Source organism: Myxocyprinus asiaticus, chromosome 25 (assembly GCF_019703515.2).
Source record: "Myxocyprinus asiaticus isolate MX2 ecotype Aquarium Trade chromosome 25, UBuf_Myxa_2, whole genome shotgun sequence".
In the NCBI taxonomy this organism is placed as follows: Eukaryota; Metazoa; Chordata; class Actinopteri; order Cypriniformes; family Catostomidae; genus Myxocyprinus; species Myxocyprinus asiaticus.
The window spans coordinates 41553977-41569252 of NC_059368.1; the positions used below are offsets into that span (position 1 = coordinate 41553977).

Sequence of the window (15276 nt, forward strand, 5' to 3'; positions counted from 1 at the left end):
ATTTACCATTCCAAATAAAAGACTTGGATATTCTATCAAATTATTTAAAATAAGAAAGAGGAACTTCTAGAGGGAGAGACTGCAGTAGATAATTGAATTTGGGGATTCAATTCATTTTTATAACATTGACCTTCCCAGCCATCTACAAATATAGAGAAGCCCCATTAACATCGCACGAGAACCTTTTAATTAATGGGTCAAAATTAACTTTCCAATTAACATTTTTTATTGATTCATAGATACACAACACATATACATCGAATCAACATTTAACCCCCAGTAATACCCCTCCCCAATCACCAACCCCACCCTGACCCCCAACGAACACCCCTGTGGTCACATATAATAATACACACACACACACACACACAAAACAAAAAAACAAACGGGGGCCTGGGTAGCTCAGCGAGTATTGACGCTGACTACCACTCCTGGAGTCACGAGTTCGAATCCAGGGTGTGCTGAGTGACTCCAGCCAGGTCTCCTAAGCAACCAAATAGGCCGGTTGTTAGGGAGGGTAGAGTCACATGGGGTAACCTCGTGGTCGCGATTAGTGGTTCATTAGATCGCAGTGAGTAGCATGAGCCTCCACATGCGGAGTCTCCGCAGTGTCATGCACAACGATCCACTTGATAAGATGCGCGGATTGACTGTCTTCAGAAGCGGAGGCAGCTGAGACTTGTCCTCCACCACCCGGATTGAGGTAACCGCACCACCACGAGGACCTACTAAGTAGTGGGAATTGGGCATTCCAAATTGGGAGAAAAGGGGATTAAAAAAATAAAACAAAAAAAGAAAATATTATAAACACACATAATTAAACTAAACTTCTCTCTCCACAAGCCCCTCTCCAAGAGTTCCCCAAAAACATTAAATAATTACCCCATTTCCTATCAAACAAGTCCCAAAACCCCAGCCTTCTACTTGCCACCTGCTGCAAAGCTGCCACCCTCCCCATCTCTGCACACCACTCCGGAAATGAGGGTGATCCATCCGACTTCCATCCCCTTAAAATAATTTGCCTGGCAATCATGGTGCTGGTCAGAACCCAATTTTTTATGTGTTTATCCCACAAAGTTATGACCGCTCCATCACGCAAAATACAGAGTCTGGGGCAAAGTAAAATTTGACTGCCCAAAACATCACACATACAACTCTGAACCTTCAACCAAAATTCTTGGATCTTAACACACCCCCAAAAAACATGGGTTGTGTCTCCATCTTCTGATGGGCATCGCCAGCAGGTGGGTGTGTCTTTTAAGACCAAGCCTATACAGTCTAGAGGGGGTCCAATAGAATCTATGTAAAATCTTGAATTGCATAAGGCACACCCTTGCAGACTTGATGTTTTTTAGAATCCTAGCCCACACTCCCTCCTCTAATACCAAGTTTAAATCTTTCTCCCATAATCTCTTGATAGAATTTAAAGTTCTGTCCCCCAGACTCTGAATTGGCAGGGAGTAATACAGATACTGATGCCTCATGACCTTTTCCAAAAGCAGTAATCACCTCTCCCAGAGTATCTGCCGCTTTAGGGGTGTGTGTGCTACTCCCAAAAACAATACAGAGCAGGTGACGCAGCTGTAAATACCTATAGAACTGAGATCTGGGAATCCCAAAATGTTGAACCAAATTTTCAAAAGATGTCAAAACTCTGCTCTCATATAGGTCACCAAGTGTAGTAACCCCCCTCACAATCCACTCTGACCAGCAAAAAGGGGACTTATTAATACATAATTTAGGGTTCAGCCATATGCTTGAGGCAACATTTAAATAAATGTCCAAATTAAACTCTCTGGACACTTTTGTCCATACCAAGTGTGAGATAACGGGGTGTAACGTCTATGATTAGTTTGATAGGCTTTGCAATGGCAAAATAGGAGCAAGAACTTCCTGTTCAATACAAAACCAGGGAGGGGTTCTCTCAGGTGGAAGCGACCAATGAGCCGAATGCATAATAATAAAACAAAATCTTGGGTAGTCCTATGTAACTTATTAAAATGTAATCTAAGATGCTTACCATTCCAAATGTAGGACTTTGCTATGCTATCAAATTGCTTGAAATAAGAGAGGGGGGACATCTACAGGGAGATATAGTAACAGGTAGTTAAATTTTGGAATACAATTCATTTTGGACTGCCAAAGGACTGAGTCCATCAAAAGATTAAAGTCTCCTCCCAATATTATATCATGAGGGGTGCCAGCGGCTTGCAACTTGCCTTCAAGATCTATAAAATAGCCCTGATCATCAGCGTTAGGTGCATAAATATTAGCCAAAATCAATCTTTGCCCCTGAATTTCTGCTAAAACAATAATGACTCTTCCTAATTTATCTTTAATCTGTTTGAGACGGAGTGTTATTCCACAAAACAAACTCCAGCCCCTAGGTGGAACCAGCACAAAAAGAAACAAAAAAGGTGCTCAGCTTCCTCGGACAGTCAAGTGAATATTCAGTGAGTCAGGCCCACTCGGCTGCAACATGAGAACCACAAATAACTTAGTCATGTAGATATTTTGCGGCCATCCTTAGTATCTGTTCTCAATTTGTCCGGGAACATCAGTGCAAAAGGGACCTTCCATTGATGTAAGAGTTTCTTGCATTCCTTGAATCGATCATGTTTCTCTCTTGTCGAATTCTCAAAGTCTGGGAACAAGAAAATGCTGTGGTTCTTCCAAGAAAGCCTTCCTTTACTCCTCGCCTCACATAACACGAGATCTTTATCGGATGATCTCCGATTTGGCCAGAATTGATCAGGCCCTGTCCAGGCCGGGACCCTGTGAGCTCACTTGATTTCCAGCTTATGGCCTGGTATGTCGAGCAGACTTGGGAAGAGCCTGTCTAGGAATTCACCATATCTCGGCCTTCTTCGTCCTCGGGAATTCCAACAATTTGGACGTTGTTTCACCGGTTACGATTCTCCAAGTCTTCCAACTTTTCCCAAACGCGCGCCAAGTCCGCCTTGGTCGCTAGCAGGTTAGCAGCTAATTCCCTCTCCGATGACTCCAGATAATCGATCTGTTTCTCAACATACGCCACTCTTGTAACCAACTCAGTGAATTTCGTCTCCATGGCAGTGATCGATCGATGTATTATAGAAAGATCCTCCAAGTCAGCAACGACCTTCGTCAGCATTGCCGAGACGTTCGTCAATTCACGCCGAATTTCCCGCACTTCACCATCGAAATTGACTCCCGGTCTTTCGGCCTGCTGCTCAGGGTCTTCAGCTTGAGCAGGTAAGTGTCTTTTAATGTCTCCAGAGCCCAAGGATTTTGAATTCTTTAACATTGTCTTCCTAGAACAGGTAAGAATCCAGGTGTATCGAATCATACACCGGTTTATGACACAAAGTATTAAAACTAGCAAAGTGCGCAGAGCTTGCCATTCACACGTCCGAACCTCGCATGGCGCCACACGACTGGTCAAAATGAACTCCTAACTAAATCTCTAAAATTTGCTGGAAATAAAATGCCTAAATACCTAATGCCTTGCTTGGGCCACAGAAAGATGCCAGGTTGGAAAGCTGTGGTTCGGCAATATGCTATCAGAACAAGAGCTTCTGGTTTAGGCCAATTAACCCTGTATCCTGAAAATTTGGAGAAAGAATTAATGATTCTATTGAGGCTAGGTATAGATCTTCTAGGGTCGGAGACAAATAATATGTCATCTGTATAGAGAAAGTTTATGCACCACACCTCCTGCTACAATACCCTGAAAATCATCCTCTTATTGTGGCTGTTCCAGGGCAATAAGGAACTTCAAGGGCTTGCGTCTCCCAGCAAAGGGGAGAGAGGACAGCCTTGCCGGGTTACCCTACTAAGACAAAAATAATCTAAAATTAATCCATTAGTTTGCACTGCCTCCTGATGGTTGTTTATAGAGTAACTTTATCCACCCAATAAAAGTGTTCCCAAACCTGTACATTTCCAAAATCTTAAAAAGAAGTCCCATTTCACCATATAAAACACCTTCTCAGCATCAAGTGAGATGGCAGCAATTTGGGATAGCAATCTGTAATGTCCACATGATATTTATAAAACATCTAATATGATCAGAAGAACTACGACCACAAATAAACCCACTTGATCTTGATGTATAATAGATGTAATTGCTCTGTTTAATCGATTAGCCAGAATTTTAGACAATATTTTTACTTTTCGTTTGGGTCTTTCTCTTTTTTTAAGAGTGAGACTGATCAGGGCTTGCGTCATGGTTGGTGGTAGTTCGCCTTTTTTTTCCTCCCCAATTTGGAATGCCCAGTTCCCAATGCACTCTAAGTCCTCGTGGTGGCGTAGTGACTCTCCTCAATCTGGTTGGCGAAGGATGAATTTCAGTTGCCTCCGCATCTGAGAACGTCAACCCACGCATCTCGTCACGTGGCTTGTTGAGCGTGTTACTGCGGAGACATAGCGCGTGTGGAGGCTTCACGCTATTCTCTGCAGCATCTACGCACAACTCGCCATGTGCCCCACCGAGAGCGAACCACATTATAGCGACAACGAGGAGGTTACCCCATGTGACTCTACCCTCCCTAGCAACCGGGCCAATTTGGTTGCTTGGGAGACCTGGCTGGAGTCACTCAGCATGCCCTGGATTCGAACTTGTGACTCCAGGGGTGGTAGTCAGCGTCTTTACTCGCTGAGCTACCTAGGCCCCAGTTCACCTTTTTTTAATCACTCGGTGTAAACTTCTAACATAACTGGAGCCAGGTCTGTGCCATAAGATCTAAAAAATTCTGTGGCAAAACAATCTGGCCCCAGTGCCTTACCTGTTGTTTACCTTTAAAAGCGCCTCCAAAGTAATATCTAAGTCAAGAAAGTCTTTTTGATCATTTGTCAACTTAGGAAGTTCTAATGGCTCTACGAAGCTGCTAATATTCTTATCAGTAGACGAAGATGTGGAACTATAAAGATCAAAATAGAACTCTTTGAAAACCTTATATCTGTTGCAGAAGTAAATATATTGCCTCCAGAAGACTTCACTGAAGGAATGGTGGAAAAATCTCTCTCTGTTTTTTTGATCTGGTAAGAGGTTTTCCTGCTTTGTTCCCCGACTCAAAGTATGTCTGTCTTGCCCTGAATAACCAAAACACTACCTTCTGTGACAAAATAGTATTATACCTATATTTTAGCTCATAAGTCAACTCTCTAGAACCCTTGGATGACATTTGGTGCTTCAGCTCTGTTTCAGGTGTTTTAATACTCTTTACCAATTCCATTAATTCCTGTGCTTTGATCTTTTTAATGAGTGAGGCATATTGTATGATCTGCTCCATAAGATCTGTATTAAGTGCCTCTCATGCCACGCACACAGAGGACACTGAGGACCAATTGGTTTCTACATAAACATTAACTTCTGTCTTTAACATTTGTTGAAATGCTGGATCTTGTAGGAGGGATGCATTAAGCACCATCTATATGACTTCTCTATATTTGGCAACATCTCTAAACACACCAAAGCATGATCTGAAACTAAAATTTTCCCAATTGAGCAATCAGTGGTAAATGGAAAAAGTGACATGGATATATAACAAAACAAATCTGGTCTAGAGTAAATCATGTGAACTGATGAAAAGAAGGTATAATCCCACCCAGATGGATTCAGAAGTCTCAATGTCTGTAAGGCCAAGATTTTTACACATCCTCTGAAGTGTCAACTTGGCTCTAAATGGTCTACACACTTTTGTATCACTATGACTGGATCCATTAACAGATTGAAGTCTCCATCCAAAACCATATCATAGAGGATCCCAGCTGCTTGTAACTTTCCCTCAAGATCTATAAAAAAGTTCTTATCGTTAGCGTTGGTTGCATAAATATTAGCCAAAATAAGATTTTACCCCTGTATTTCAGCCGAAACAATGAAAAAAATTCTTTAATCTGTTTGAGATATTTAAATTGTAAATACTTATCAATGTTATGACTCCCATGCCCTACCAAGTTTTTCAGCTTCCTGTGAAGAAAGGTGTGTTTCTTGAAGGAACACTATATAAAAATGTTTACGCTTAAGGAAAGATACAACTGTCCTTTTCATAGGGTGCTTCAGCCCATTAACATTCCATGTGGAGAGAAACATTTTACCTATATTAAAGTGACATAATGACATGCGTATTTAGACCACTATCCTAAATTGATGTAACCAGAAAATAGATGCGCTTCAACCTTGTGCATAACAGTCTCAACTGGTGTTCATCCCCCGGAAATCGACGGTCCATGCATGCTCACAAGATTTTCCACAACAACAATACTGCTACAAAATTACTTCAATCTGCTACAAAAGTGTTTGTTTTTTGTTTTTTATATATACATAAACTGTAATGAAATTACCAGTAAACAACAACATCGAACCCCCAAAATGAAAAAAAAAAAAACTCAAGTCAATAAAGAGACGGAGAGAAAAAAAAAGTGAGAGAGAGAGACACAGTGGGCAACCAACAGAATAACAAACCCTTTCAGACTGCAACAGCAAATGTACATGTGTAGTCTGTATTGTTGATTCAATGTGGGCAGAGTTACCCACTCACTCCATTGATTTAATGAAGGCCATAGCTTGTCATGGGCATGTGAAAGTCTTAAGTCCTTCCATGGCATCAATTCCCAGTTTAGCCAGGTTTTGCAAAGCAAATCTCACATCCTGTGCATGAACAAACTACTTGCACTCTTTGAATCTCTCCCGTTTCGCTTGTGTAGCACTGGCAAAGTCCGGAAAAACCATAATGTTGTAACCCAGCACAACTTGCCTTTATTACTCGCTACACGTAAAACAATGTCTCTGTCTGCCGACCACAAGAATCTAGGCATAATGGATCGGGGCCTGTCATCTGCTTTGGGAAGCTGACCGAGACCTCTGTGCATGCACTCTGTTTCAAGATGATGGCCCGCTGTGTTGAACAAATTTGGAATGAACCCGTCCAGAAACTTGACCATATCTTGACCTTCCTTTCCCTCAGAGATTCCAACGAAATTAACATGATTACGTCTGCTTCGATTTTCCATATCCTCTAATTTTTTCCACACTTGATCCATATCAGTTTTGGTGGCCGGCAGATTATTCTACAGCTTTTTCTTGGCCGCTTCCAGAAACTTGATTCGCTTCTCAACCTCGTCTGTTCTTGTGATCAAGGTGGAAAGTTTTGTCTCCACAGATGTGGTCGTTTGATGTATTTCGGCGAGGCCCTCCATGTCGGTTGAGATTTTCGTTAGCGCTGCATAAATGTTTGTAATATCTTGAGCTACATCATGAAGCATGCTGTCATTCCCAACCGGACCCCCGCCATCTTGCTCTCGAGGCGTCAGACGTGCCCCCACAGGCTGACAATTTCAAATTCTTTGTCATCCAACACCCCCAGCGCAGTTTAACAATCAAAACTAAATCAGTTCTCAGAGTAATATTAATTGAAAGGATAATTGTAGCAAAGTGTAGCGGAGCTCGCCACTTGGCTGCTTCCACTCGCATATCGTCATGTGACACCCCCTTAAATTGTTAATATATTAGGAAGAAGAAATAGCAGTGCACACAGCTGTCTAGCAACCGTGGATTTCATGTGTGCATTTGCAATTGCATTTTCTCACAAAAGACTGAATCAAACCAATTGTACATGCAGTGCATAGTGAATATGACATTTACTCCATAGCGCACGTGAAGCGAAGTTGAAGTTGCTTTCACGCACTCTGTCAAGCAACATTCGTAAATCAGAGGAACTGAGTTTTGATCCTGGCTGATAGAATACATGCTTCAGAGGAAGATATTATATTAGCGCTCAAAGAAAATGCTGGATTTTCTTGAGGTTCGTGAAAGACATCTGTTTAAACTAGATATCTGTATATTTACAGACTGTATATGATAGTTTTTTTTTTTTTATATTTGCGTTTTTATCATAAGACAAGAATGTTAAAGGTATAGTTCATCCATATGACTTTCTTTATTCTGCTGAACACAAATGAAGATTTTTAGAAGAATATCTCATCAGTTCTAGGTCCTGATTAGAGTGAATGGGTACCACAATTTTGAAGCTTCAAAAAGCACATCAATTCAGAATAAAAGTAATCTATAAGACTCCACTGGTTAAATCTGTACACTCACCGACCACTCTATTAGGTACACCTGTACACCTACTTATTAATGCGACTATCTAATCAGCCATTTGTGTGGCAGCACTGAAGCTTAATTAGACCATGGCATGATTTTTGGTGCTGGTGCTTGAGAATGGGTTACAACAGCAGAAGACCACGTCGAGTTCGATGACTTCTGTCAGCCAAGAACAGAAAGCTGAGACTGCAGTGGGCCTAACATCTGTGTACCTCAGCAGAAATTGAGATTGATCAGACCAGGCTGTGTTTTTCCAGTCTTTAACTGTCCACTTTTGGTGAGCCTGTGTCCACTGCAGCCTCCGCTTTCTGTTCTTGGCTGACAGAAGTAGAACCCAACATGGTCTTTTACTGTTGTAGCCCATTTGCCTCAAGGTTTTACATGTTGTGCTTTCTGAGATGCTATTCTGCTCACTACAATTGCACAGAGGGGTTATCTGTGTAACCGTAGCCTTTTTTTGTTTTGTTTTTTTTGGCACCATTCTGAGTAAATTTTAGAGACTGTTGTTGTGAAAATCCCAGGAGATCTGCAGTTACAGAAATACTCAAACCAGCCCATCTGGCACCAGCAATCATGCCACGGTCCAAATCACTGATCAAATCTTTTTCCCATTCTGATGGTTGATGTGAACATTAACTGAATGATTTTATGCACTGCACTGCTGCCACAGGATTGGCTGAAAAGATAATCACATAGATGGTTGTTGGTGCCAGATGGGCTGGTTATTGTAATTTCTACAGTGATTACATTTTAATATACAGTTATAATATATTTATTTTGCCATTTCTTCAATTTCAGGCATTTAGCTTTTTATTATGAATCGTGCTTTAATTTTGACATGTATTTTTGATGTAAAATTAATCTCTCCGGATAAACAGTTTGCTACATGGCTCAGTGTGATCGTTAAAGCGCAAATGCTGTGATTTAATTATATAAATTATATAAAAAATAATGCTTCAGAGTGGATTAGTGCTCTGCTCTGTCATCTCTCATTCAAAGTGGATGATTCTCATAGTCTGTGGAGTTTCCAGTGTTTGAGCGATCTGCTTCACACATTTATTTAAAGCTCATGATCTGGGGAAGGCTACAAAAAAAATATCAGCTGCATTGAATGTTCCCAAGAGCACAGTGACCTCCATAATTCTTAAATGGAAGAAGTTTGGAACAACCAGGATTTCCTAGAACTGGCTGCCTGCCAAACTTAGCAATCGGGGGAGAAGGGCCTTGGTAAGAGAGGTGACCAAGAACCCAATGGTCACTCTGGTTGAGCTCCAGAGAACTTGTGTGGAGATGGGAGAAGTGGCCAGATGGAAGCCTCTCCTTAGGTACTTTTTTGTGTCTTGCACTAAAGGACTCTCAGACTGTGAGAAACAAGATTCTCTGGTCTGATGAAACAAAGAGTGAACTGTTTGGCCTCAATTCCAAGCGTCATGTCTGGAGAAAACCAGGCAGTGCTCATCACCTGTGCAATACCAACCCAACGGTGAAGCGTGGTGGTAGCATTATGCTGTGGGGGTGTTTTTCAGTGGTGGGGACTGGTCAGAATTGAAGGAAAGATGAACACAGCAAAATACAGAGATATCCTTAATGAAAATCTGGTCCAGAGCTCTCAGGACCTTAGACTGGGCCAAAGGTTCACCTTCCAACAGGACAATAACCCTAAGTACACAGCCAAGACGATGCAAGATTGGCTTAGGGACAATCTGTGAATGTCATTAAGTGGCCCAGCCAGAGCCCGGACTTGAATGCTGTCAATCGCGTACATCATTGTTTCTATGATTGGGCGTTTGTTACATGGTTCAGCCAGAAATTGTTTTATATATGGTGATAACAACCTCCGTGGTTCTATCATAAGAGAGAGTGTAACGGCTAGTAATGGTCAACTAGTGTTACGACAGTGAGTCAACGTTTGGGGATAACATACAAATGAATGGGCAAAATTGTCTGTGACTTCTCTTATAAAACATCAATTTATCGTAGTCAACTCTCCATATAGTTAATTCCAGAAGGATTGTTTAGTGTAAAACATGTTGAAGATTAGCAGAAAGGTGGTCAGTTCATTAAGTGATGAGCTGTTTCATCACAAAAGCAGTTTATTCAACATACTGAAGCATCTCTTCCATAGACATCCATTCAAAAAGAACGGCCTCTTGTCTCCTCGCCAGTGTACCTCCATAGAATGTCTGTGGGAGTGCCGCATTATGCTATTTTAGGCTAAGCTTGTAGGCTCCCCTATAAGAAAGAGACTGAACCAGACTGTTTGAGAGCTCGACCAATCATCACATAGAGAAACCGGGCTTCCAGGTGGAAAAAAAAAAAAAATACATTAATTGAAAGCCCACTGTCCAATCAACAATCAGATAATTTCCCTCATGCAAATAGGGCTCATGGAGCTCCCATAGACCCACAGAGATGCACAACGTCCGGGCGGGACCCAGAATTACACGTTTGGAGCCTCTTGTCCAATGAAAATGGATCTATTGCTCCTGCCTCCTGCCTTAGACTCCCGTTGAAGCACTGCTTCAGTGGGACTCAATGGGCTGTGCGTCCGCGAACTCTGACGGACATAATCGTGCAGATAACATAAATGGAACGAAAAGACTCCATTGAACGGAACGAACATCGCGAAAGTGTTGTATGCTGTTGCACACTTTTATAACCTTAAATATTGAACTGGGACAATAATTATCTGAATTATTGAGAGGTTATATGCAATTTGATAAACATGTCATTGTGCAATTTTAATGAGATTTTAAGGGAAGCCGTGCTTCCCGTGTAGTCTTGAAGGGGTAGTTCAACCAAAATCATAAATTCTCCTCCCTGCCCAGTAGGGGGCGATATGCATGAAGACTGCAAATCACCAAAAACAGGAGGAGAATGTAAAAAGTGAAAGTGGGCATTGACTGAGCAGGGCAGAGAGTTTATAGTTAAAAATGACTTAAATATTGACCTGTTTCTTACCCACACCTATCATTTTGGAGCTTCAACATTTTGGCAAACATTCACTTTTATTGTATGGACCTTCAGAGCTGGGAAATTCTTCTAAAAAATCTTCACTTGTGTTCTGCAGATGAAAGAAAGTCATGACATCCCAGATGCGTGAGTGTGAGTTAACACAATTTTAATTTTTGGGTGAACTATTCCTTTAAAGCAATCGCCACTGGTTTACATTTCAACAAAAGTCTGGTGAGTAAAAGCAAAGTTTTACTAGCCAATGGCAATTCTTTCTCCAGCGTGTCCGTAGAGGTTTGGCCACGGTGCAAATGCTAAGAGAACCGTGTGTGGCAAGTTATACAGTTTTTTTTTTTTTTTTAAACAGAGATCCGTTACACCCTTATCATTTTGTAGTGGTAAATTGAAATATTCTTTGTGACTTAGTTGGGACTTCAATTGATTAAGTACAGTTATCTCTTGGAATTTCTGAAGGCAAACAAAGCCAGTTACTTTTTACTACTCTCAAAGAGCATTAGATTTTAGAAAGCATAACTGATAGCTTGACCTCTAATAATTATGATAATTTACCCTAGTTCATCCAAAGTGTCCATAGGTTTAACAGTGGTATTTAACCGTTGTATTTGCAATAAGGGCATGGTAAAAAGGTTAAAACATGTGCATGCTCCTAACAACCCTGGTTACTCTTAGAAAACAATCTATGGCGTTTTTGTTATGAAAATAAATACATTTAGAAACTATAAATACAAAATATAATTTTTTTAAAACTGCCATAGTTGTAACACAAACTAATTATATTCCATCACTCCGCTAATTTTTATATTTAATAGAACAATATGTCATAATATTTAGTGTGAATTTACCATATTTTTACCAAACTAACATAGCACAATACAGTTAGTGTTACTATAGTAAATCAACTGTAATTTAATATAAGGGTGGTGATGTGTGGATTAATAAACCCACTAATGTAGCTGCAGTATACCTGTGTATGGTACAGTGTTTTCTCCTGTTTTTCTCATATGCAACAGAAAACTGCAGCGCATAATTAAGAGTGTTGGCCAAATTTGTAGTCGCACCAGTGCAACCTCCCATTAAAATTAGGCACACCAGCATGACAAATATTTGCAAAATTTGACCATTTAGTCGCAGTTTGGAACCCTGTAACTCTTAGCAAATATATTGAAGTTTAAGGATGCCATGTAACTTGTTTGTTTGGGGAAAACTTCAACTTTTTTTCTCTTTTTTTATTTTATTGGTTTGTCTGATGAATCTTCTTGTTGTGTTGTCAAAGGCAGATTATGTCATGCTGGCAGGCATCGATGACTCCAGCGATCTCATCAATGGTGGAAAGAAGAGCGCAATTGATGATCTGGAGGAGGGAGAACTCAAAGATTTCATCACAAAACTCGGCATCCGAGCTTATGCAGAACAACAGATCATTCAAGATGAGAACGGGCAGGGTGAAACATCTTCAGAGCCTGCCAAAAAAGAGGTAAAGAAGGCAAAACCCTCCAAAATGAAAGAGGAATCTGATGTGAAACCTGCTGCTAAGAAGTCAAAAAAGGTCAAAACTTCTAACCAATCTGCAGGCCTAGGCCATGCCACTAAAAAGAAGGCAAAGCAAAATCCCACTAACCTGTTTGAGTTTCATCCACGGCAAACTTTACTCATCAAACCAGGGGGGAAGTGGTTTGATATAGAGTACACTTCAGAGAGCACGTCCGAAGCTCAGGACGAGTCGCTGGTGTCTCAGTACAACACTTTGGCTCAGCAGCTGTATGAAGCTGAAACAGCCCTCTACAAAAGCAAGAAGAACTTCAAGAAAGGGGCAAACTCCACTTGGATGAAGAGTGTCGTGTCCACTGGAACTGTGTCCGACAGGATGGCAGCGATGACTGTGCTAATTCAGGATGCTCCGATTCATGCTCTGGAACATGTCGAAAACCTTATATCCTTGGTGACAAAAAGAGGCAGTCGCAGACAGGGTCTCATGGCTTTGGACACCCTCAAGGATCTGCTGCTGTCTGATCTGCTTCCACAACATCGCAAGCTTCGGACCTTCTCCCAACATCCTTTTGTGCAGCTGGAGGAACGAGCTAGTGGCAACAGGGATGCACGGGACCGCAGACTCATCCTCTGGTATTTTGAGCACAAGCTGAAGCTCCACATAGCAGAGTTTGTGGTCGCCCTGGACAAACTCGCCCACGATACAGTCCAAGCCACCAAAATGCGAGCACTAGCCACCACTTACGAGTTGCTATGCAACCGACCGGAGCAAGAGAAGGCGCTTTTGATACAGATTGTCAATAAATTGGGGGATCCAGAGTACAAAATTGCCTCCAAAGCGTCGTACCTGCTGGAGACCATTCTTCACAAACATCCCAACATGAAGGTGGTGGTGTGCTGCGAGGTGGAACGCCTCATTTTCAGGTCCAACATCAACACCAAGGCGCAGTACTATGCCATATGTTTCCTAAACCAAGTGATTCTGAGTCATGACGAAGCAGATCTTGCCGCCAAGCTCATCACCATCTACTTCACGTTGTTTCATGCTTGTATTAAGAAGAAGGATGTGGAGTCTAAAATGCTTAGCGCTCTGTTAACGGGAGTAAACAGAGCATATCCGTATGCTAAGATCGGAGATGATAAAGTGAACGAGCAACAGGACATGCTGTTTAAAGTAGTGCACGTTGTCAAATTCAACACAGCTGTCCAAGCACTTATGCTGCTCTTTCAGGTCATGGACTCCCAGCAGACCGTCTCAGATCGCTACTATGTAGCGCTCTACAGGTAAACACAATAAACACTAGTAGGAACTTAGCCTGTCTTCAGAATGATGGAATTACTAATGGTACTTGGTACTGCTAAGTCAGGCATCACTATTACTATAGCTTTTACTCGTTGGCATGTAGGGCTGCCCCCAACCAAAGATTTTCTTAGTCGACTAGTAGTCTTAAGTTTAAGCTATTAGTCGACTAGTTGTCGCACATTTATGATATTAATTATTTAAATATACATGTTTGAGTCCCAGGGCTGGGAAAGAATGTTATAAGTAACATTGTTAACACTGTTCTACATTACAGAGAAATACTAAACTGTTATAATGGGCCTTTGAAATATAAATTTTACAAGCTCATGCAGGAAGCGAGCCGCAGCGACACCGGCAAAAGCGGTAATGATTCTGAATGTGTAGGAAAAACCAGCAAGGAGATTGTCTGAACATTTTGTTCATTTATAGAGAGAAATGCACATTAGGGTTGTGCCGACAGACGATGATCTCTGGGATCGACGATGGTCAGAGTGATCGCCAAGAGCTGATGACTTAGACTAGGTCAAGCTGATATTTGGCTCATTGTCCCATTAATGTATTAAATTATTATTAGGCTATTATTATTATCAAATTAATATTACAAATGATTTGCCCATAGAGACACAGACACGTGCTTGAAGAAACGCATTTTATTATTTTATTAAGAACAGATGACAGAAAAGCCATCTATGCGTATATATGACATGCTGTTTGTACGGAGTCGTGCAGTCTCGTGGAACACAAGCATGTAAAAGGTTCTCACTCTTTCTTTGTTTCTGTCTTCTGAATTTTTTTTTTTTTTTTGCTAGAACAGTATCATCTGTGAGTGCTGCAAATTACCTCAGACATCTCAGTTTAGGAGGTGCTTTTAGTTCAGTTCGCTTTATTTTCACAGAGCAGTTCATTGTGACCAACTCTGCAGCCTACACATCTGTGATTAAAACATAAAATAATACAAAAACATGTTCACCTCAAACCATGATTTATATTTCAGTGATTATTATCATCATAATTTTTGTTTGTACATTTATAGTTGTTTTTGTCTTCATTTGTTTAAGTAATTTTCCGCCTGCATGTTTAGATGGATACTTGCCTGACGGTAAATGGAAAGGTGGTTACTTATATATATATATTATTTTTTTTATCACTTCATTAATTGCTTTCTCGTTTTGTTTGGAGTGTAATTTGAATTTAGAAATATATTTGTAAGTTTTTCATTTTTTAAATAAATGTAATTTTCAATGCAAAATCACTAAAGCAAGAATATTCACTGATCCCTCAGCCCGGGGGTGGCCGATGTAATTGGATATTGCTATATATATATATATATATATGCATCAAACGGCACAATCACTCTTTCAACGCACCTGATGCAGCAACCGCTCCACATTAATCTGTGTGCCTATTATGATCTTCTTTGAAGTGT

General features: G+C 40.9%; 1 protein-coding gene across 2 annotated transcripts in view; it reads left to right on the forward strand.

Moving 5' to 3' along the window:
* cebpz (CCAAT enhancer binding protein zeta) overlaps window positions 1–15276 on the forward strand; it is a 139116-nt gene that overhangs the window by 18907 nt on the left and 104933 nt on the right. For both annotated transcript variants that reach the window (XM_051654696.1, XM_051654695.1), the window contains exon 2: window positions 12333–13831. In XM_051654696.1, coding sequence (XP_051510656.1) covers window positions 12333–13831 — 1499 coding nt within the window. The remainder of the gene's footprint in view (window positions 1–12332; window positions 13832–15276) is intronic.